Source organism: Lontra canadensis, unplaced genomic scaffold (assembly GCF_010015895.1).
Source record: "Lontra canadensis isolate GAN:19392208 unplaced genomic scaffold, GSC_riverotter_1.0 scaffold3, whole genome shotgun sequence".
Classification (NCBI taxonomy): domain Eukaryota; kingdom Metazoa; phylum Chordata; class Mammalia; order Carnivora; family Mustelidae; genus Lontra; species Lontra canadensis.
This window is the reverse complement of record NW_022630997.1, coordinates 2,028,196-2,053,671: the sequence shown is the minus strand read 5'-3', so window position 1 is coordinate 2,053,671 and position 25,476 is coordinate 2,028,196. Positions and strand designations below refer to the sequence as shown.

Below are 25,476 nucleotides of genomic sequence, written 5' to 3'. Positions count from 1 at the left end.
ATGTTTGAATTTACTATTTAACCAATCTCCACATTAATAGCCTGTTGCTAATCTTCTCTACCACAATGTTACCAATTATTAACTTCCTATAGCTATTGTATTATAGACTGTGCTTTTTTTAAAAAAATGTTTTAAGTGAAATAAAGAACTAGATGATAACCTTATGGATAGTTGTATAGAAACAAAATAATTTGGACCCTAATTCTGAAGACCTAACCTGCTTAGTATCACTAGTATTTTATGTATATTTAGTTACTAAGTATATTTCTTAGAGCAAGGACATAAGGCTAAGATTTGCTATATCATACCACGCCTTCATAAAAGGAAAGAAAAACAAGTTTGTTGTCCTTACTTTTGAAAGCCAGATAAGGAAGTTTGGTCAGTTATTCTTATTAGATGTATATTTAATTTTATAACAACATGATTTATTTCAATAATTTTCCAGCCAATAGACTTGAAAATACTATGATCTAAGTCAGTATTGGCCAACAGAACTTTCTGTGATGACAGAGAAGTCCCATATCTGCACTATCCAATATGGTAGCCACTAGCCATGTAGGTCTACTTAGCACTTAAAACCTATTTAATGAAAACAAGGAACCAAGTTTTTATTTCATTTTCATTGTGGTTAGGGGCTACCAAAATGGACACCACAGATGTAAAATACAAACAAGTTCCACAATTCCATACTTATATCCTTCCTCTTCTACCTCTGCCTCATCCCACCAAAATGAAACATGGAAAAAATTTAAGGACTACGTGCTTTTATGTTCACAAAAACACTTTGTCTTCAAATAAATGACTTTTGCATGTTAAAATGAAATAGGGAGGAAGAAAGGATGTGAAGGAAGACTAAAAAAACATAACAAGGCCACAAACCTGTATCTTTATAGAAGTAATACATGTTTACTGAAATTTTAAAAGATTAAAAATGCTATTATAGAAAAATAACCACTACTGACATTGGTAGGTAACTACCATTAACATTTTCTTCTGTTCTTGTGTTTATGTGTGTATGCTTATTTTAACAAATATGTAATTATATTATTTTCTAATTTGCTATTATCACCCAGCTACCCATCATCATCTGCCAGGTCAAATATATTTCTACAACATAATGAACCACTGGGACACACCATTGTCTATTTCATCTGCCCTTCCTCATGAGACACTTAAACTATGCTTAATATGTTTATTATCCGGGTCTGAATGGATCCTTCTAATCCAGACTAGGACTTCAGTGGTGCAAAAGTGTTGTGTGGCCTCAGCAACAAAACAATCTTATATTTAAACCTAAGACGGCACCACTCCTTGCTTAAGTAACAGCAGGTTCAGGAACAAGGCTGCATTTCCATAGGCCAGTGAATCTCGAAGAATGCTCTTCTCCAAATCATCTGAAGGGCTTGTTAATGATGGACAGATTCCTCTGCCACACTCCTAAGTCCTGACTCAAGAAATCTTCCAGAGGTGTGTATTTTTTAATGAGAACTTCAGGAGACTCTTTATTTTTTTTTTTTTAATTTATTTGACAGAGAGAGATCACAAGTGGGCAGAGAGGCAAGCAGAGAGAGAGAGAGAGGAGGAAGCAGGCTCCCTGCAGAGCAGAGAGCCCGATGTGGGACTCGATCCCAGGACCCTGAGATCATGACCTGAGCTGAAGGCAGAGGCTTAACCCACTGAGCCACCCAGGTGCCCCAGGAGACTCTTTAAACAGCCAGTCCAGCAGCCGTACACTTAGAGAATTCAAACATATACCAGGAAAAGAAGTTTTATGGGAAGGAAATCTAGAGGATTCAATAAAGGGCTGAGTAGTAATCACCCATGCAACACAAGACGTGATTTACTGCAGGACAATTGCAACAATTTAGCTGCAAACTATACATATATACATATATATGCATATATATACAAACTATATAAAATCAGTAAAAATATGATATCTTAGCATTTTAACATTAGTGGTACAACTCTACATGAATTTTTCTTTTAAATTTAACTGCTTCTTGACTGCTGTCAAATTTAGTGCTTCCAAAGTAATTAGAATATAAGTGAAGTTCCACATCTACTTGAAACACAGAAAGCTGCTAAAGAACATCAGTCCCACCCTGATAACAAAAAAAAAAAAAAAACTAGCTAAACTACATTATTTTCCAAGCTCATCAGAGACCTCAGGGTTCTCTGTGTTTTACAGCTGCCCAGTCCAACCAGGGGAAACAAATTCTAAAGAGTGAGCAGCTCTGGGACTCCTGTCTGGCTCAGTTGGTAGAGCATGTGATTCTTGGTCTTGGGATCATGCGTTCAAGCCCCATGTTCCGGAGTAGAGATTACTTAAAAAAATAAATAAATAAAACCTTTAAAAAAATTTTTTTTAAATGACCAGTTCTTTTAAGGAAAGAATGGACACATAGTTTCTCCATCGGTGATGGCAGCCATAAAAGCTGGTAAGAAAACAACAGAAGCTGTAACTAATCATTCAAGGCCAAGTGTAAACTAATAGTATAGAATCCCTGGGAGTCTCAGCACAAGGACAGTCCACACCTTCTCTCCAGTTTCTTTATAGAAGTTTGCACTGAGTCTTTGAGAGTAAATGGAATTAAAAGCCCAGCCTCTGAGATCCTGGATTCCTTTAGCTTATCCACATAACAAAGACTAAGCTAGGTGACACAGCAGTTACAAAAGGTTCAAGGATTACATAACAGAGGAAAATGTCTAAAGAAGTCAGGTGGACTAGGATGACTTCTCACTCTCCTACACACCTCACCCCTTTTAACACTTAGCAAAAATTACCACTTACACCATGTGTTTATTTTTCAAAGGAAACTTTTTTCCTTACCTTTTCCAAGTACAAAACTCTGTCTCAAAATTAAAGTTTATTTTAATAAGAAATAAACTGAGCCTGGGTGGCTCAGTGGGTTGGGCCTCTGCCTTCAGCTCGGGTCATGGTCTCAGGGTCCTGGGATCGAGCCCCGCGTCAGGCTCTCTGCTCGGCGGGGAGCCTGCTTCCCCCTCTCTCTCTGTCTGTCTCTCTGCCTACTTGTGATCTCTGTGTGTCGGGTAAATAAATAAAATCTTAAAAAGAAAAGAAAAAGAAAAAAAAAGAATGTAACTCACAGTGCACTCTGTACACTGTGATGACAACTGCAAATTACTGCTCATTATTTAAGTGATTTGACTCTCTTCCTCCTCACAAATTCCATTTTCAAGATGCTGTTTTAATTCAAACAAGTAAATTGTTCTAGTAACCTCAAGCACAAGCTTTTTAATCAACTAGTAAGTGTTTTACTGAATCTCGCTTTAGGTCTGGCACTATGTTAAGCCCTATGAGGACATATAAAAAGAAAACGCAGTCCCCATCTTGAAAATATGATAGTAAACTTATTAAAACTATGGTCTGCTGAGGGTTACATTGGCTGAGGGTCTCACTGGCAAATTCTATGAGATAAGTACCACTTTGCTATAACTGCTTTAAGTTTTAGTTTGAATTAAAAAATAGATCTCCAAATAACTTACTTAGAAAAAAATTCAGTAGAATACACATATAAAGATACCTACCAGTTGGCAATGACATTGATTTTACTTGAAATCCATTTAGGGATAACAGGTAATTTTCTTATTACCTAAAAGCATCCTCATTCTGCAAGGAGTGAATAGCATATTTGGGGGAATTAAAGTTTTTCTAAAAACACACTGTGCAGCTCAACAGATGTAGAAATTACAGCCTCTAAAACATACATAAATATCCAATGACCACATGCAAGACAACCAGCTGCGTTATGCTGCCACCCACCGGACAGAACATTAACAGCAAAGCAAACCTTGCTCTGATTTTAAAAACCAAGAGAACCTGGTTCAGTTTGCTGGCAGTTTGGTAGTAAAACTTTAGATGTAATCTGGTGTCCGTGAAGAGCAAAACAAAGTTAAGTAATGTTGACTAATTATAGTTTAGTTTCTATTAATTTCCATTATTACTAGTAGATTTGAGAGTCGAATTATAACTTGCCTCAACCAAGATGTATTTAACTCAAAAGATATCAACATTACTGTAATCTTATTAAAATAAGTGGTTAAAATATAATTAGTTGACCAACAGTCATGTAAACCATCCCAAATTCAGCCCTACTGGAAGAATAAACACTGCAACATTTTTCTTCTCCACCTCTGTGTTTGTGGTCTCTCTTGGGGACCTGAACTCAGGTTAGTATTATAGGTGGTTTTCCTAACACTTTAATGTTCCTGGCCTGGCCTGGGAACCAAGTCCGCTTAACACTCTGTGCATGTACATAATGTTTAGGGTAAGTTAAAAATCACTGAAAAACTGCTGGAAGGAACACACTTTTTAATGGGTTACTGGCTAGAAAGGTAGCAGATCAAAACAGCAAAACAGTTTTTACGTAGCGAAAGTGAAAATACACTCTCAACAGGATAAAGTGCATTAATACATAAATTTATCAACATTATGTGGGGGCCAGAGCCTCATGACTGCTCTAATGGATTCTGGATTCAGACCTACACAAAAATAATCAAAACACAGATGTGTCACTCTAAGGACAGTTTTAAGGTAAAGAATGTTCTATCCATTAAACTCAATTGTCCAAATGGTGGGGCAAACAGGATATTCTAAATACTGTCAATTCAAATACTTTTTGTTATCAGTCAAAAAACAACCCCTAAAATCTCAGTAACTTAAAATGACAAAGTTTGGATAAATAAAATATAGTACAATGGAATGTTATTCAGCCATAAAAAGAAATGAAGTATTAATCATGATATAAACATGGACTTGAAAACACTGTAAGTTAATTAAGCCAGACACCAAAGGTCACATATTGTCTAATTTCATTTCTATGAAATGTCCAGAACAGCCAAATCCACAGAGACAGAAAGTAGAATGGCAGCTGCCAGTGGCTGGGAGAAGGGCAAGATGGGGAATTACTGCCAGTGATGACTGGCTTTCTTTCTGGGGCAACTAACATGTCCTGAAATTAGCAGTGATGGTTGCACAACTTTGTGACTACAGTAAAACCAATGAGTTTGTACACTTTAAAAAGATGAATGTTAGAGTACATGCTTGTATCTCAAATGTGCTTATATCTCAAAACAGAATTTTTTTAATGGGTTAAAAATTGAGAAAAAAAATACATAGCAAAGCTTTCTTTCTCAGGTTTTACAGGCCCATCTTGAGCATCTACCCCGTCAAACTTGCTCAGGGACCCAGGATAAGAGAGCCTCTATCACCTGCCACCATTCCCTCAGCAAGCAAAGGGAAACATGGAAAACTGAACAGCTGATCTTGAGGGCTTCAGATCTTTGGGTACACACTTCACCATGCACACCTCACTTGAATTCACAATTCACAGGCCAAAGCAAGTCACGTGTCTGAATCTAATTTCAACAGGATAGAGATGTATACTCTTACCATGCATCGAAAAGTAAGAGAAAGGCAAACTTTGTCTAACGAGTACTCAGCTAGTTCAAGATTACAATAAGCCAAAAGAAACCAACACTAGTACCTCAGGATTCTGGGCCTCAAGCAGCTCACAGTGCTGTAAAGACGGCATCCTGCTTGGTAACTAAACCCGTGCCAAAGTGCTGAACTAAGGCCAATAGTAGCAACACACACACAGTGCTCCAGGAGCAGAGAAGAGAAAGTGATTCTGAAGACTGTCAGGAACACTGAAATTAAAAGCTCAGCGAACCCTGACAAGGAGAATGCCTGCTCTGCAGAAAGCGGGGAGTTGACCCTCAAACAACATGGATTTGAACTACATGGGTCCACTTACTCATGGATTTTTTTCATACAGTATGGTACTATAAATATATTTTCTCTTTTTTCTTAATCTATTCTTTTCTCTAGCTTATTATTATAAAAATACAGTATATAACAAATAAACAAAATCTGTGTTAATCGACTATGTTGTCAGTAAGGCTTCTGGTCCACAGTAGGCTCTTAGTGGTTAAGTTTGGGGAGGAATGAAAAGTTATCCTCAGATTTTCAACTGCGTGGGGGATTGGTGCCTCAAACTCCCATATTGTTCAAGGGTCAACTACAGTGGCAAAAGAAAGTAAATGAGAAAATACACAAAGATGAAAACACACAGCCCGTTTAAATTTTATTTATTTAATTTTTAAAGATTTTTTATTTATTTATTTGACAGATCACAAGTAGGCAGAGAGGCAAGCGGGGGTGGGGGAGCAGGCTCCCCGCTGAGCAGGAAGTCCAATGCGAGGCTCGATCCCAGGACCCCAGGATCATGACCTGAGCCGAAGGCAGAGGCTTAGCCCACTGAGCCACCCAGGCACCCCCCACATTTAAATTTTAATAGCAAAAACGTTACACTATATTGCTGAGTTCACAGTGTGAGGAGCCCTGAAATCCTTGATAAGGAGTATGGTCTTTGCTCTTTAGGTAAATAGAGAGTTGAAAGATTAAGAAAACAGATGATATGAGGGGTACCTGGGTGGCTCAGCTCAGGTCATGCTCTCATCAGGGTCATGGGATCGAGCCCCACACTGGGTTCCCGCACTCAGCAACTCTGCTTGAGATTCTCTCTCCCTCTCCCTCTGCCCCTACCCCCTCAAATAAATAAATAAATCTTAAAAAAGAAAATAGATGAATAGATGAAAAAAATGGACTGAGGCAACAAAACAGACTTGCACAGTAAAGATGCAAACTAGAAATCTTCCTATTTTTCCACAGAGTACCCATGAGGACCTAAGCTAGGCACACAGCATGGGATAAATTTGAGACTTTACAAGGGGGAAAATCAGCAAGACTTGTGATTCATTTCCTATCTCTATCCTATTATTCATCACATTCCAGTCTATTAAAATGATCATTACATCCTTCGCCTAAGCAGTACTAAAGAATAAACCCACATCTTAATTATCTCTGCAGTCTACGCTAAGTCTAGCACAAGTGCTCACACATGGACATTCAATGTTTGCTGACCTGAATGTTCTCAAAGCACTATCACCCTCCTTCCCTATTCCCCAGGTCCCCTCTAGCAACTGCCAACACTTCTATGGAAACCAAATAGACCTCTCAATCCTCTTACCCTCCCTCTCTTCCAGTTGGTCATGGGTCTAGCTGTACTGTTTCTTCTAGATACTTCTTCCTTCCCATTACCAACAACTCCACAATTTCTTTTCCAAGATTCCTTGGGCCAAATGTGTGCCATAATTCAGAACTTCACAGATTTAGACGGTATAGTGATATCTACACAATGTATTATGTAAAATACCCAGTAGAGATTGGAAATATCAACACACTGATATTTCTAGGAGAAAACACATAACCCATTGATATTTCAGGAAAAGAAATATATAAATGTTCCCCCAAAATTCCTCACGAGTTTAGACCAAGTTTTACTACCACATGAGTTTTGACACCAACTTAAAAGGAAAAATCCATTTGCAAAGGTTTTTTTTTTTTATTTTGGAATTGCAGATAAAGAATCGTGGACCTGTAATTCACCTGGTCTATCGTAACCACTACTTCCCTGCCTCCCATTCTTTCCTACTTCAATCCATCACGTACTCGCTTGTATTCCACACCCGTCTTTGTTCGGTGCAACTCCCGGCATTTAAGGGCTTCTACAAACTGGCTCCAATCTTCCTTTTCCAGCCTTGTCTCCTCCTAATCTCCCTCAAATACATTCTATCCTCACAGGCCCACTCCTTGCTACCCAAACCTCTCCAAAAACAGCCTTTGCTTATGAAGTTCTCTCAGCCTAAACAGCTCCCTCCCCAAACACCCACCATTCTTCATGGCATTCATTTTTTAAAGATTTTATTTCTTTGAGAAAGAAAGAGCAAGAGAAATAGCATGAGCAAGGGCAGAGGGAGAGGGAGAAGCAGACTCCTGGCTGAGCAGGGAGCGTGATGCAGACCCTGATCCCAGGACCACAGGATGACCTGATCCTTAGATTTGTCTAAGGCAAACGCTTAACTGACTGAGCCACCCGGACCCCCCCATGGTGATTCACTTTAATGCTGCTTCCTCCTTATTCCTCCATCTGGCTTAGATTATTTCACCTTTAGTCAGACAGGGCACTTTTCTTATTCTGCTTTGAAAGACAGTTCCTGAATACTATTGTTCCCAAGGTCTACTAGCAAAGATTGTGACCTAATTCTTTTTCCTTTTGTATTCTTTTGGGTTTCCTTTGTATTCTTCTTCTAATTTCTTGAAATAAATTTTACTAATGTCATTGATGTGTTAACTTCTCATTATGATTGTGGATTTGTCTGTTTATCCTTTTGGGTCTGTTAATTTTTGTGGCTATGTTATGGGATCTATACACATTTAGAAATGTTCCCTTTCTGGAACTCGAACTTTTTATTACAAGAAGTTTTCTTTATATCCAATAATACCTCTTGCTCTGAATCTACCACTATTAACAAAATCAATGTAGTTATATCATCTTTCTTTCTGGCTGATGTTTGTATATCTTCTTCCATCATTTACTTGCAATCCTTCTGCTCTAAAAGTATGCTAAATATTCTGCCTCCTATTAGCAGAATTTAGTAAGGTTGAAGAATTTCATTTAGTTTAATAATCTGCTTACTTCTTTTAAAGTAGTCTTTAACATTTCACATAACAATCAATACACGGAAGTTTAAATTTATTATCTTACAGTTTGTTTTCTGTATGTCCCATCTGTTCTCTGTACCTTTTTTTAATCCTTTGACTTCCTTGTTTATTTTCAAAATTATTCCATTTTCTCCCTCTATTATCCTGTTTATTACACTTTCTTTTACCATTCTTTTAGTGATTACCCTAAAATTACAAACTGCATCCTTATTGTATCAGTCTAATAAACTAAATTAGTACTTTTACCTTTCCCTACACGATGCTAAGGCCTTAGAACATTTTTTTTTAAGATTTTATTTATTTATTTGATAGAACAAGCAGGGGGAGGGGCAGAGAGAAAGGGAGAAGCAGGAACAGGAAGCCTGATGCAGGGCTCCATCCCAGAATCCTGGGATCATGGCCTGAATTGAAGGCAGACACTTAACCAATTGAGCCACTCAGGTGCCCCTCCATTTACTCCCATCCACCTTACATGCAACTGTCATGTGTTTTGATTAACTATATCTTATGCCATGTAAGACATTATCACTATTATTCTATACTTGCATATTTATTTTCTCTATTGTTCTTCATCCCTACCTGATTCTCCAAGTTTTCATCTAGAACATTTTCTTTCTATCTGAAAAGCACTCTTCATTATTTCTTTAAGGTTAGAGACCACTGGTGATGGATTCTCTCAACTCTTGTCTAAAAATGTATTTATCATTTCTCTTACTTTTATGCTCATCTCCTAATATGACTAGTTATTCTGAGTGAATGCCAGATACTGTTTATGAAATATGAGGCAACTAATTTGATGCCTAGGATAATGTCATTTTTCTCCAGAGATAATGTACTTTTGCTTCTGGTAAGCAACTAGAGGCACCAGTAAATCCACACCATCTTAATGGATCAGGAATCAGGCTCCAGCTACAATAGTCTGTAACTTATTATTCTTACTACTTGTGGGATGTGATCCTTCAAGTGTGATGGACCTTAAATTCCCAATTTTTATCATTCTAGCCCCAAAAGTCCATCAAAACACTACTAAATTTCTCAGCCTAATAGCCTCCTCTTCCAGAATAAACAAGTGCCACTAGAGGAAAAATGGCTGAAACGCTATACTCCTCTCTCTGGGTTTCCTTCCTCTCTCAGATCTTGGTTCTATGATTCCTTACTGTTTTATCAACAACCTCGTTTATGTTTTAAATTGTTATCAGTAGGAAGGTTGGTCCAAATTATCTAGTCTTATCAATCACATATCTGCTGCTATACCTAACAGAGTCCCCTGCACACCTGGATGGAAGGCTCTGGCTACATCAGGTTGCCCCCTAGGAATCCCTTCAACAGATCAACCAGCTCAGTTTTTTATACTAATCAGAAAAATCAATGGTGACTGAGAAAGACAACAGCGAGTCTTTAAGGTTTTTGAACAAAAAAAATGCCCATCAAATTAGTGTTTTTAGAAGTTTATTCACCCAAAAACAAATAATAGAGGAAAAACAAATCAATTAGGAGAATACTGGAGACACACGCCAATGACATGGAGAAGGAAAGGGGAGAGGCTAGTGAAGGACAGTGTTCTATCAACCTTGACAATCACCTGGAAACAAGAGGTAAGGGAGAAAAAAGGAGTCGAAGATGAACATGAATCTCAAGTCTGAGTGTGAAAATTAATTGGGTGAAGAGGAATTCACAAGAAGAGGCATCCACAAGAATAAATCCAAGTTGAAATATTCAACAGACATTTAGAGACTCCGGTCTGAGCCCTCAACCAAAAGTATGGTGATTGCTAAAAATTTTAACAGAATTTTCCAAAACTTACAGAATATTATTCACTAAACTAGGACACTTGTCATCTATTTGCAGTCATTGGTATATTTAAAAAAATAAAAAAATAAATCATGACTGGCAATTCACATCTGAGGTTTTGGAGACATGGAAAGGAAAATATATTAAGAGAGACTTTATCACATTTAAAGAGAGGAGTTAAGTGCAAAAGGCAGGGGCAGGGGAGAATGGTTTTTAAAAAACTAAGGCAAAATACACTGTCACAGTTCAAACAACCTAGTAGTAGACAGAAAAGCAGAAACTTACATGCAATGTAATATAACAGCAAGCAGAATACTAAGTGGGGTTAGCCAGTTAAGTGATTTTAGTAACTTAATAAACTTAACAAAAAATGCTTTTTAAAGTTACTGAAGTGAGGGGTGCCTGGGGGGCTCCGTTGGCTGAGCATCTGCCTTCAGCTCAGATCATGATCCGAGGTTCCAGGATGGGCCCCGCATCAGGATCGGGCTCCAAGCAGGGAGCTTGCTTCTCCCTCTGCCCCTCCCCCTGCTCATCCTCTCTCTCTCTCTCTCATTCTCATATAAATAAAATCTTTAAAAACAAATAAATAAATAAAGTTACTGACGTGCTGGAAAAGTCATTGTTTCTTTTAAGAAAGAAACAAATTTTTAAGAGGCGGCACATGAGATTATACTCGTACTTAAGGACATTTAGGTTTAACAAATTAAAATCTTCTGAAATCTCTGAAAATAGTATTCTCTAGTTTTTAAGTCAATAACTGGAGAACATAGAACGTTACTTCATATACTGTTCAGTCTCCCCAATAGAATATGACTTTTGATGGAGATGAATAAATTACTCTGACACGTAAACTATACAAACCATCAACTATTTAAGATACCCTTGAAAGATAAAGGCCCACACCCTGAAGGTCCAGCTTATTGATTTATCAACACTGGCACTACATTTCTGATTATCTGCCAAATACAACTCATCCACTTAGCTCATAATAACAATATTTCATTTCTAAAATCAGAGTGGTAAACAAAACCGTTCCAACCAAATATAACTTTTCTGGCTCGTGGATCCTGTTCTGTTTCACAGGAAAAGCACCCATAAGGTCTCAATAAAGAACATTATGCTATATATCTGTGATGCTGAATAAATTAATTAACCAAATTAACCGAACACTAAGTAAATTAATAAAATGCCTAAACATCTAGAGAACATAAAGATTAGTGATCATATGAAATTAATTATGCTACTCTTTCCATGGTAGAGGTCAATTCTGGTTGCTGAGCAATCACTCAACAATCATTTGCTGAGTTGTGATTGTGCCAGACATGAAGGATAAAAAGACACATGACAGAGCCCCTGCCCTCAAAGGAGGACCTGTGGGGCAGCCAGACATGACTCAGAAATAACACAGCACAATCACTGCTGATAGGGTTGTTACTGACAAGATGCTAGGAGTCCACAGTAGAAGAAATGACAGTGGCCTATTTTGTTCTGAGGGGAGCATGAAGACTCCAGAACATTCCACACAGGTGGACACTAATGACTTTACACCTAGAAAAACAACAAAGCAGCACCGGCTAAGCAGGAGATAGGACACAGGTTATCTTAGAACGCTACTTAGAGCAACCAGGTACTTCAGTAAGGCCATTTCATTTTGACGTTGAGAAAATTTACAATTTGATATTATCATGTTTAATCAAAAGGTACACAGCAGCTACACGGCAGAATTGAGACCGAAACCAAGGTCCCCATGTTTTCATTCACTTCACCGTGCCATTTAATAATGGTTAGACTTCATAATCTTACAAAAGATACCATTCTGCAGTAAGATTTTTCCTTCAGGCCATACTGCTGAACTCCAAGTAGAACATGTATTGATTCTAAAAATCAACTAAATTCCCTGGCTTTACATCATGTATTACATTTATCAGGATGGTTTCCAAAATGCTAACACAAAGGAGATAGCACTCTTATGTTTTAGTTTTTAATCAAAACCCTTATTGTATAATGCAAAAATTATTTACTCTTGTAATATGCTTTATTAGCAAGGGTGGGGGAAAACAGACATTTCACTGATCTACATGTGAATGGTCAGAGTGCAACTTTGGTACAACTTTTGTGAACTACTGTATGTTCACATGTAGTGAGCGCTGCAGCACGGGTAGTAACAGCCAAAGACTGGAGGCAACGCAAAAGCTCCTCAGTCCCACAACAGCTAAATAAATGAAGGTGCGTCAATAACAGTGTAACAAACAATCAGACATTCATGATAAAGAATGAATACTCACAGGGACCATTCTCCAAAACCTCAGAAACTCGCTCTCTGAACCTCAGTGATTTCAAAGTACTGGCACCCCAGAGAGCCCAGCTGGGTAAGTAACAGGTTTACCTTCATTACTGACAACTGGTCAAACACACACGGCAAAAATGCAGCCAAGTGTGGCTCAGTCGGTTAAGCGTCTGCCTTTGGCTCAGGTCATGATCTCAGGGTCCTGGGATGGAGCCCCACGTCAAGCTCCCTGCTCAGCCGGTAATCTGCTTCTCCCTCTCCCTTTGCTCCTTCCCCTCCTTATGCTCTCTCTCTCTCTCTCTCTCTCTCGAATAAATAAAATCTTTTAAAAAAATAATATTAAAAAAAAAAAAAAAAAAAACAAGAAAAAGAGGGCGCCTGGGTGGCTTAGTAGGTTAAGCCTTTGCCTTCAGCTTGGGTCGTAATCTCGGGGTCCTGGGATCGAGTCCTGCGTCAGGCTCTTCTGCTCAGCGGGGAGCCTGCTCCCCCCCTCTCTCTGCCTGTCTCTCTGCCTACTTGTGAGCTCTCTCTGTGTGTCAAATAAATAAAATCTTTAAAAAAAAAAAAAAAGAAAGAAAGAAAGAAAAAAAAATCCACTCAAGCAAAAACTCCAAGATGACAAATGAATTCAGCGAATCACAATTCTATTGGTCAAATTTATGATCTATATGTGAAGTTAGAGCCCAAGTATAATACAATATCTGACTCAAATTTCATAGATATAAATAAGGCAAGTCACATACTTTGTCCTGCATTCTGTCTTAGAAGATTATTTAGTATTATTTCAATAATAGCAAACCAGTATTAAGAAAACAATCCTTTTTGAGGATACTGAGTTCTTTGCTTATCTAATGAAAGCCTTGGTACTCCCGGAACCCCAAAACTTGATATTAAAAAGCAGGATCACATTCAGAGTTCTACTAGAAAAACTTTATTCAAACAAGCAGTAAATTATTTATTGGTAAATATCTGATATACATTTCACTCAGCAGGTACTAACAACACAATAACAAAGAAGGCACACATGTTCCTCTGCCTTCTCAGAATATAGGGGACAGAGGGAGGGACAGACACAGCTAAACAAGAAATACACAGATGAACTACAATAATATACTATGTATTACAGAAGCACAGATGAGGGGCCCCCAAATCTAGGCTTGGGAGAACAAGGGAGAACAAGGTATCAGACAATGTTTTCCAAAACAAATGATGTCCAACCTGCAGCCAAAATGGTATGTTCACACTGACCAAAAAAATAAGAGGGCAGAGAAAAACAAAGTGTTCCAGGCAGTCAAGTTAACATGGCAAAAACCAAGACGTGAAAGAGTACATAAACTGTTCAAGGAAGTGAAAAAGTTCAGTATCCAAGAGCAGAGATGTAATGCATCGGGCCACAGAAGTAAGAAGGAATCAGATAATGAAAGGCTTCCTAAATCATATTAAAAAGTTTAAACTTCAATCTAACAGAAAAATTATCATCAAATTTGTGCTTTAGAAACAGCCACTCGGACAGAAATGAAGAACAAGCAAGAGATGTGAAGATTACAGGCAGAGCCAGCTGAGACGAGCATTTCGGTAAAACACTGAAACGATGGATGGTAGCCTAGACTGGTAGTGGCAAGTGAGCAGAGATGGATAAGAGCCAAGAGAGAAATAGGGAGTAAACAAGGTTTGGTAATAAACTGGATGAGAGAAATAAGGGCAAGGGTAGTCAAGAATCAGTAAGCAAGAAAATCAAAAGCTGGAATGCATGGATCCTGGGTTTCATCTACAACTTAGATACAATGCCTAGGTACTAAATATATTTGTTACATGAGCAAAGATTTCATATTTAGTGCCAAAAGGATTAAGAAAACAGTTTATACTCTAACAGCAGGAAAAGTATACATTTGGCTATGATAAACATAGCTCTCACTATAATTTAAAATAAAAAAAAAAAAAAAAGGCTACTTTAGTGCAACAACTGTTTGGGGTAAACAAGACCAAGATACCTCAGACTACAAGGTAAGTGAGGAACATCATCACGGCCAAAGCCCGCCCCAGCAGTTGCTGGAAACTGCCGATGCTACAGAATTGCAAGAGCCCTTTCTAGGTGTGGTACGTACCCTGCTCATCCACTGCTGAGTGACTTTTCTACACATCATGGTACTTCTACACCAGAACTAAAATACCATCTGGCCCTGGCATAAAGATAGTCGCTGACCTTCAAGCACTGGAAACTTCACCAAGGCAGAAAGGGGTAGGGATCAGAAGCCAAATCTTCCTTAAACAGAGTACTTCTACTACTTGCTCCCACCCAGATTTCACAGCTGGGATGATGTTCCTCTCTAGAGGTTTATCAACAAAATGCTGACGTCAGTTGTTTTTATATTAGCAAACATCAGAAACTAGCAGGCAAACACCACTCTTCAAAGAGAATACCAAAAAAAGTTACAGTAAAACATTAAAATATACATACATTTATGTTACAAAAGCCATCAAATACTGAAGTTAGCAGAAATAAAGTTTTAAATAAAAGAAACGTTGACATAACAAACCATAAGAGACTCTTAATCTCCCAAAACAAACTGAGGGTTGGGGTGGGGGATGTCAGGAGAGGGTGGTGGGGTTATGGACATTGGGGAGGGTATGTGCTATGGTGAGTGCTGTGAAGTGTGTAAACCTGCCCCTGGGGCTAATAATACTTTGCATGTTTATAATAATACCTTGTATGTTTATAAAAAAAAAAAATTAAAATGCAAAAAATGCCCCTGGGGCTAATAATACATTGTATGTTTATAATAATACATTGTATGTTTATAAAAATAAAAAATTAAAATGCAAAAAAAAAGAAACGTTAACATGTAATAATTGGAATCAGTTAAAGTCTGAAGTATATTCAATCTAAAAAGTTCTACAATTTATATCTAATTTTCCAACAATTTATTTTAAAGGTTAGATAATTTAGATAATTTATATCTAATCTTCCAACAATTTATTTTAAAGGTTAGATAATTTGGTCAATATTCATCTAGGAAGCATTTATAAATTTATACAATTATCAAATTAATAAGCCTCCGAATATGTATTATATATACTAATTCCAACCAGTCCAAAAATCCCACGGAAGCAAAAATCAGTATGATCAGTTCTTTACCTGCAGCTCCTTTGAGACTCGCTCTAGGTGATTAGTTATCTTTTTAATCAGATCACTGTACATCTGTTCTGAGTGCTGCTGGCAGACACACTTATACACACAACTGTGGGGAAAAACCAAAACCGGAAAACCAAGTTAACAATGAAGCACTTTATTCAACCTAAGAGGAATGCACACTTTGGATATACAGTCACTAGTTAAATAATTAATTCAGGCCTAAAAAAAGTGACCAATCACACCTTTTTTTTTCACACAACTTTTTTTTTTAATCTTTGAAGAGAGAGACACACACACAGGTAGTGCATACACTCAAACAGAGGAGGAGCAAAGGGACAGGATCTCAAGCATACTCTGAACTAAGCAAGCAGCCCAACCCAGGGCTCCATCTCAAACCCCTGAGATCATGATCTGAACAGAAATTAAGAGTCAGACGCTTAACCGACTGAGCCACTCGGACACCCCGACCAATCATCACTTTTAAGAAGACATTTACCTTGCCCCAATCTGTGTTCAGATCAAACAAATACTACCACCAGCGGTACATCTTTCTGAGTACTGCATTACACATTTTGTCAGTACTAGATAATCTAGTATTGAGTGATAATCTGAAAATATGACTATGATAACTACTCACAAACCAGCTTCTCTCTCACTCTCTCGTTTCAGTGAATGTCAAAATATGGGAGAGTGATAATTAGTACCAAGTTTCTAACTCACAAAAAGGTTTGTAATGTAACCTCTTTGTGCATCACTTGTGTAGAACAACACAATTGTCACCTCCTCCTCTGTGACTAGGCTGATCTCACATCCCATCCCAGGTCCTCACTAATTTGCTGCTTCCACTTACCAGGAACTGGCCAACAAAATAACCAAAAATAGTTAGGACTGTATGTCAATAAACATCAACAGATTAAACTAGGGTCTCCACGTGAGACAAAAAGTATTTCTGCACCAGATACTTGTCATTCTCATCTTTTTCGCTCACCTCCAAAGTTTCTTCATTATGTATAGTGGGGATAGCAGGCTGAGACGGGAAGAAGTTTAAGAGAGTTGGGCTTAACTCTACCTTGATTTGAAAGCCAATTCTGATGCAGAAGTATAATTCAAACCTCCAGCCTCCAAGTGTGGAATATACAATTAACCTAGAGATCCTCCTCACCTGACATTTATTACATGTGTATATACTGCCATATTTCAAGGGGTCATGAACCTTAATATACCCTCAAACCAAGGCAAATGAAATTTGACTTACCTGTATATCTGTTCATAGGATATGGGGATATAGTCACCAGGACTCTGGGTTAAAAGCTGATCTATGGCACCATCCAATTTTGGCCAGTATGTGCTCTTATAATCTTCAATAGTTATAACATTCATTACTAAAAGTAAAAAGTAAAATAAAGATTACTATATACCACATGTAAAGTAAACACAAATCACAGCAATTTTGTGCTCTCAGATTCCTTTCATTTGCTCTAATTTCTTTGACACTCTACCACCTAAATACAACTCAATTACTATCTCATTTAAAAAAAAAAAACAAAGAAAATACCAATCCTGTCAGATTTTTAAAGCAGCCATTAATTATGATGTGAAAAGGAATGACCATGAGTCTGTCCTTAAAAATAAAAAAATAAAAACAAAACAAGCAAGCATCATTGGTTTCCTTTTCCAATTATCTATTAACAGTGGAGCATTCTCCAATACACACTCACTCTTGGATATACACTGACAATGAGATGACAAGATGGCCTATCCATGAACCACAATAAAATTCTATGAAATTATGAATCCCAACAATCAACCTTTTGAGACACCCCTGAGGAAACCTAACTAACAACAGGACTACGAGGATTAAAGCCCAAACGTTACCTCAACAAAAGAGGTTGCTAGAAACTTGCAGGGATCTTTGGCACCACCAGCACTTCCACAGCTCTGACTCAGATTCTACCTATCTTACACTTGATAAGCCCAACAGAAAAACGTCAACGACTTGGGAGACTTACAATGAGGCTTCCCTCATTCCTACTGTCTGGCTCTTAGTCCTTCACCAAAGGTCATAAAGCTTTTATAACAGCTGGTCCTAACAACTCTGAAATCCAGGCCAATAGCTGCTTCGCAACAATGAAATGCTAACGTGAAAAAGAGCGACTACCCACCTGCCCTGGAGCAAAGAGCTATCCCAAAGCCAAAAATACCCTGTGTATTTTTTTTAAGATTTTATTTTTATTTATCTGAGAGGCACAGGAGGGACAAGCCCCGAAAATGGGGCTTGATCCCACAACCCCAGTATCATGACCCAAGGTGACATCAAGAGTCAGAGGCTTCATCTACTGAGTCACCCAGGTGCCCAAATACCATTGTCTTACGAACCACCACTATCTCAGGAGATAGGAGCTAACAACTACTAGGTCAGGTATTTTATTATGTCTTTTACCAGAAACTGGGGAGCAAAGAGTTGACTTCCCCAAGAGTACATGGCTAATGACTGCCAGAAGAACCACATAAAGACTTTATCTAGCACCTTTCTGTATCACATTACTGATTTCTAAACTCAGGTTCAAAATGTTTCTCTTATGTATGTACCACCTCTATCACTGTTGTTCAGTATTTTCTTTAAATCAATTCACTTTTCCCGCTTAAATTTATTCTCAAGGACACTTAGGGAATGACTACTAATTCACAGAGCATGGAATAATCATAAATGTATTTAGCCAATTGAAAAAAAATCAGACCAAAATGGCTGCATATTAGAAGATTCTCAAAAAAAAAAAAAAAAAGAAAAGAATCACTTATATGATGCTAATAAAGTCAAAACTATAAGAAGGGAAACAGACTGGGGCCTGGAAGGTAGGGAGGATGGTCTACAAAGGGTAGCGTGGGAGAATGAACTCCTGTGTAGAACCACCCTAGTGGATACAGCACTCCAATCATTTGTCAAAACCAACATAACTGTACACCATAAAAAAGTATATTTACTATATGAAATTTCAAAAAAAAGATTTTATTTATTTATTTATTTGACAGAGATCACAAGTAGGCAGAGAGGCAGGCAGAAAGAGAGAGGGGAAAGCAGGCTCCCTGCTAAGCAGAAAAGCCCAATGTGGGGCTTGGTCCCAGGACCCTGAGATCACGACCTGAGCCAAACGCAGAGGCTTAACTCACTGAGCCACCCAGACGCCCCTACTGTATGAAAATTTAAAAACAAGACGATCAACCAGGATGTACTTGTAAAGATGGAATGAAAATCTTGACAAATGAATTCCTGCACTGAAAGGAATGGAGAACAAATATTTTGACTCCACATAAGTCTGAAAACAAAAAGAACTGAATACACATATACACACGGACACATACACACATAAGGACAGAGGTGGCCAGATCACAGAGGATCTTAGTGGCCATTCCTTTACTCTGAGTTAGATGGGGACTGGAGGGTTTTTGGGTGAAGTGATGTGGTGGTCTGACCTAGCTTTTCTGTGGCTCATCCAACTGCTATGTTAGAAGTGAGCAAAGTCCAGAGGCTGTGAGATGATGGGGGCTGAACCAGGTGGCAGTGGTGGGAGTGAAAGAGGTCAGATTTCAAATAAATTTTAAGGGTTGGACCAACCAGATCTGCTGATGGTTTGGAGGAAGAAGTGACAGAAATGTCAAGGATGACTCCAAAGTTTGTGGCCTGAGCATCAAAGGATGGGGCTGCTGTTTACTAGGACGAGGAGGATGTAAGAGCAGTTTAAGAATACTGGAGAATCCAGTGGAAACGGCTGGTGGCCCACCCATTTACTCTGTCCAAAAAGGCCACTGTCAACACCAACCATTATTTGCCTCAGGTTCTCTCTGGCCATCAGAGTTGCCGTCTGGTGAAGGAGGGACAGCCTGGAAGTTCTGAATAATCAACAACCCCAGGGGCCTTCAAGTAACAACGAATGAGAATTTGGTATAAATATCCCAGCAGCTCCCTTTGCTCTGGAGTAAGACAAGGCTGAGGCGCAAGTGCTACACAGACTCCCAGAGCTCCCCACTCGTTTGCACTCCCGCTGTCCACAGCGGTGACTTCTTTACTGGCTTCCTTACCTTTTTTTGTCTCTTCTCTCCACTGCCCTGCAGGTGCTTCCTAGAATCCACCCCTTGTGCTTACAACTATTTGTGCTTTAAAAAGTTGGAAGAAAAAGTAATCAAAAATAGAAAAGTGTCATTTTCCACTAAACAAAAGGTGGTACAGAAATAAATACAGTGTTGTTGTTTAAATTCTAGCCGTGTCCTCCCGCCTGATAAAAGGTTCTGAAGCTGGTGCTTGCTTTCCCTGTGAAAACTGGAGACTGGCCAATGTGGAGAAGTGTTACACACTAGTTCCAAAATACCACCTTTCTGCTTTTTGAAAGACTCAAAGGAAACCAAAAAAGAAAACTGGAAATAACTAAAAAGAACATCACTTTTGCGCTATGGGATTCTAGGTTATGGAATCTCCAATCAGTCTATCACCTAAACCATATCACATACCTGCTCTACATCAAAAGTTTAAGTTTAAAGAAGGTAAGTGACATCCTCAGAAAGAAAACTTCAAGTACAGAAGCCAAGAACGAACATAACATGGGCACCCCGACTACCGCTCTCAATGACCTCCACCTCTGTTACAGGTGGGGAGCGCTCCCACTTCTCCAGCACAGGCTTTACGCCTCAGCAAATTACCAAGTCAAAGATACAAAGGAGGAAAAAGAAGCTAAAATGTAAAGTCCTGCAAGTGTAAGTACAGAACGGAGTCTACTACAGAAGTGGTAATTGCTGATGCCTCTCAGGTGTCTTTCATGTGGCATGTTTTTGTTTTAATGTTCTGCTTTTACATATCTTTAAAGAGAGAATTTAAAACCAAAAATGAAAAAGCCATGATCACGGAAGATCTTAAAGCCTATTTCCATATATAAAAAAAAAAAGTCCTATTTCCACTCTACATTTCCAAATACACATACAATAAAAATCTATTTCTACATATATTTTGCATGAGAAAGAAGTAAGCAAGTAACCAATTCAGTTGACCTTAAATGATAGCTGTTGTAGTAAAGTGAATATTTGTGTCCCTTCCTCCAAAATTCGTATGGTGAAATCTCAACCTCCAGTGTGATGGTACTGGGTGGGGCCTTTGGGATGTGATTAGATCATGAGAGTGAGATCCTCATAAAGGGAGTTAGTGCCGCCCAGAGAGCTTCCTTGCCCCTTATGCCATGTAAAGACACAGTAAGAAGACAGTCTACTATGAACCACGAAGCAGGCCCTTGCCAGACTGAATTTGCCAGCACCTTCACCTTGGACTTCCCAGCCTCCAGAGCTATGTAAAATAAGTTTCTGCTGTTTATAAGCCGCTCAGCCTCTGACATGTTATAACAGCTTGAATGGACTAAGATATTAGCTAATATAACTTTCTTCTAGGAAACCATCCAATCTTCACCACTGTAGCAAAAGAACAGAATACAGACAAGTATCAGAGGAACTAGAGATAGTCCGAAGAACGAACAAACATTACAAACATTGGGATATACTCTCAGCCAAAAATTAGGAAGGTAGGAAGGTTCTTCATGCCTGCAGTAATAACCTGCAGGCAACACTTAAAATAATAATCCCAAACACTGTAAGGTATTTGTTATTTCCCTGCTAATCTCAATCCACCCCTGATTGAAAAATATATACACATATATACAAAGCATGTCTGTGAATTGTGTGGCGTGTAGTCCTCAATTTTAAAACTAGATCTTCTTGTTGGAGAAATGCAGTCAATCACTTTTAACTTTGTCCACAAGAAAGTAGACTGCCAAAAAGAAATACAAAGTATGGGAACTAAACAAAAAAGAAATTACCAGGGGCGCCTGGGTGGCTCAGTGGGTTAAAGCCTCTGCCTTCGGCTCAGGTCATGATCCCAGGGTCCTGGGATCGAGCCCCGCGTCGGGCTCTCTGCTCAGCAGGGAGCCTGCTTCCCTTCCTCTCTCTGCCTGCCTCTCTGCCTACCTGTGATCTCTGTCTGTCAAATAAATAAATAAAATCTTAAAAAAAAAAAAAAAAGAAATTACCATTAAATTACTAACTTTGGGGGCCCCTGGGTGGCTCAGTCCATTAGGCATCTGCCTTCGGCTCAGGTCATAATCCCAGGGTCCTGGGACCAAGCCCCACATAGGGCTCCCCCGCTCAGTAGGGAGTCTGCTTCTCTCTCCCTCTGCCTTCCCCACCCCTCGTTCTCTCTCTCTCTCTCTCTCAAATAAATAAAAGCTTAAAAAATAATACTAAGGGGCGCCTGGGTAGCTCAGTGGGTTAAATAAAGCCTCTGCCTTCGGCTCAGGTCATGATCCCAGGGTCCTGGGATCGAGCCCCACGTCGGGCTCTCTGCTCCGTGGGGAGCCTGCTTCCTCCCCTCTCTCTCTCTGCCTGCCTCTCTGCCTACTTGTGATCTCTCTCTCTGTGTCAAATAAATAAAACCTTAAAAAAAATATACTAAATTCTATCTAGGTTAGATTTTCCAGCTGAAAATAATGCACTTCTTTTCAGACAGTTTAAAGAAGGTGCTACAAAACTCAAAAGCCAACAAGCCTAGGCCAGGAACCCAGATGAGTAAAGCAATGAACACTTCAAAGAACTGAAGCATGCAGTGCCCTCGGGAGACAGTGAAGTTCAAAATATGTAAAAACCCTAGTGCTGGCCACAAGACTTAAAACTAGGAACACATAAGGTAACAAGTTCACGCAGTCTAACCCTTACTGAGAGAGTTAATTGACCTTTACTAAAATAAACTGAAATAAAAGTCTAAAACACGTGCAATAGTTGAAATCTAAGGTTCAAGAAATATTAGCAGGTTACTAATAAATAAGAAACTATTAGAAATATATAACTTATACCAGGAGTTAATATAGGAGTTAATATGTTCAACTCTCATACTTTTTTATTCAAGTAATTCAAGTAATTTATCAAAACTTGACATTATTGATCTCCCTCAAATAACACATAAGTCCCCGGAGGAGAAATTTACTACTAGAGTCCCAACTCCAAACAGTGCCTAGCACATGGTAAAGTACTCAATAACATATGTGAAATAAATTAAGTTAATGAAAGTCGAAATAAATCCTTACTATAAAAACAGCTGACGGCATACCACTTATTAGTCATTCTGGAATTAAAGCTTAAAGTGTATTTTTTTTCACAAAGGCTGAAGTAAACAAGGCTTTGAAGCTCTACTATTTCCTTTGAATGTCAAGGGGTATCATCTATTATAGTTCTAACTCCAACTAATCCAGAATCTAATATTCATATAGAAAGCATCTGCTCAACTGAATACATAGGTGTAAATCATTCTAAGTGTAGGTCTGCTGTAGTTTTAAAAGTCTGTTGTTGATTTCCTACACGTTCATCTCTCCATGACATTTAAAACCAGGAAAGTTTAACTGAAATAGTAGTACAAAGCAGTGTGTGCTGAGTTGGAAACACCAGTAAGTGAGCTAATCTAGCCCTGCAGGATCCAGAGAAGTTCAGGGCTTGAAGACAGGATACAATGAGTGTGGGTTAGAGGCAGAGAATAGGGGTAGGGAGGGGAGAGGTGAAGATTGGCTGCAAATCTGTAGACAAAACAGTAAAAAGGGAATCTGTATAGAAACTGAAAGATACAAGGCTGGGACTCTGAGACAAAGATACATAAAGGGGGTAGGGGCACATGCACAAGCATGACTGTATGAAGTTCAGGGCCGATGGATTAAGTAAAAGCCAAAAGTCAACATAAGAAACACTCAAACATCTAATCCTGCTCCTTCTCATAAATTCTAGAATACCATGGACCAGGAGAAATGTACTTTACTTCCTGTTCCACTTAACTATTACCCCCACCATTCCCCCAAGATGGAAGATCCTCCCTTAGAAAAAGAAGAGGGGGCGCCTGGGTGGCTCAGTGGGTTAAGCCTCTGCCTTTGGCTCAGGTCATGATCTCAGGGTCCTGGGATCCAGCCCCGCATCGGGCTCTCTGCTCAGCAGGGAGCCCGCTCTCCCCGCCCCCTCTGCCTTCTACTCTGCCTATTTGTGATCTCTCTCTGTCAAATAAATAAATAAAATCTTCTTTAAAAATTAAAAAAAAAAAAGGAACAGAGCCAGAGAAAGGACATTCACATACTAATATTTGATAGTTGCCCAACAAAATAGCAGCTCTGCATCTAATTAGCCTAAAGTGAAGGCCAACACTTATACATGGTAAGGTCCCTTGTAAACACAGAACTACACAATTAGCCTTTTCCAGTTTTATGTATAAATAGACAGCTATGAATCACCAAGATTTGCAGAAAGTCTCAGACACAAGAAATCAAAACAAAAACTGAAAAAAAGAAAGATAATGGGCACCTTGGTGGCTCAAGGGGTTAAGCCTCTGTCTTCGGCTCAGGTCATGATCTCAGGGTCCTGGGATTCACCCCCACATTGGGCTCTCTGCTGAGCAGGAAGCCTGCTTCCCTCTCTGTCTCTGCCTGCCTCTCTGCCTACATGTAATCTCTCTGAATCAAATAAAATCTTTAAAAAAAAAAAAAATCTGTTAAAAAAAAAAGATAAGAGAACTTTAAAAACTTGAAAAAAAAAACCCTATAATTATTATCCTTAAAGAGGTTAAGACAAAAATCAATGCCACTGCCATGAAAAAGCAGCAATCCAAATGCTCTTAAAATAAAAATATAGCAGCTGTTAAAAAAAAAAAAAAAAAAAAAAAAAAAATAAGAAAATCTCCCCAAACATTAAGAGGATATAGCAAAAAGTGGTTGATAGAAGACAAAAACAGGAAACTCAACATCTGACTACTAATCATTCCAGACAAAAGGAATAGAAAAAAATGTAAAGGGAGAAAAGTATTGACACATTAATATAAGAAAATACCCCAGAAATTTTTTGAAGGGGAAAAAAGGCCACATACAAAAGAACAAAAATTAAAATGACACCTGAATGCTCCAGTGGAATACTGCAAGCTTAAAGTCAACTTAAAAAATTCCAAGGAAAAGTTTTTACTTAATAATTCTATACCCAAACTGTCAATTGGTGAAGGCAAAATTTTTAGAAAGAGAAACCTGAAATATACTAACATTTTCTCAGGAAGCTACTAAAAGGTATGTTCTATAAGTGTGCGCGCCACACACACACACACACACACACACACACACACACACGGGAAAACAATAAAAAGGAAGACCTCAAGTAACAATCATTCCAGCTATTTGGGAAGCCCCTGCAAGGCAACTGTGTAGTGGCCCTAAGGAATAAAGAGAAAAAGATTAACAACTTCAAGACAAAAAGAAAATGCTGATTAACTGGGCATTTTTTTTTTAATTTTATTTATTTATTTGACAGAGAAAGAGATCACAAGCAGGCAGAGAGGCAGGCAGAGAGGCAAGGGGCGGAGGCAGAGAGGCGAGGGGCGGGGGCAGAGAACAGGCTCCCTGCTGAGCAGAGAGAGATCATGACCTGAGCTGAAGGCAGAGGCTTAACCCACCGAGCCATCCAGACACCCCAAACTGGACATTTTTAAAACACCAGTGACAGATATATAGTGGATCTGATGAAGCCATTGAGGTTTTTTAAAAATAAGTTTAACAAAAATGATGTAAGTATAAACAAAGCAACTAATAACAAAGATCTATGTGAAAGAAAATGGAATCTGAGTGCACTTCT

At 38.7% G+C, this 25,476-nt stretch overlaps 1 protein-coding gene across 1 annotated transcript in view; it reads right to left on the bottom strand.

The window, feature by feature from the left end:
* The window catches only part of CACUL1 (CDK2 associated cullin domain 1), a 62,896-nt gene that overhangs the window by 23,994 nt on the left and 13,426 nt on the right, over positions 1 to 25,476 (bottom strand). The window contains exons 2-3 of the mRNA XM_032878804.1: positions 17,057 to 17,183; positions 15,805 to 15,907 (exon numbers count right to left, since the gene is read on the bottom strand). Coding sequence (XP_032734695.1) covers positions 15,805 to 15,907; positions 17,057 to 17,183 — 230 coding nt within the window. The remainder of the gene's footprint in view (positions 1 to 15,804; positions 15,908 to 17,056; positions 17,184 to 25,476) is intronic.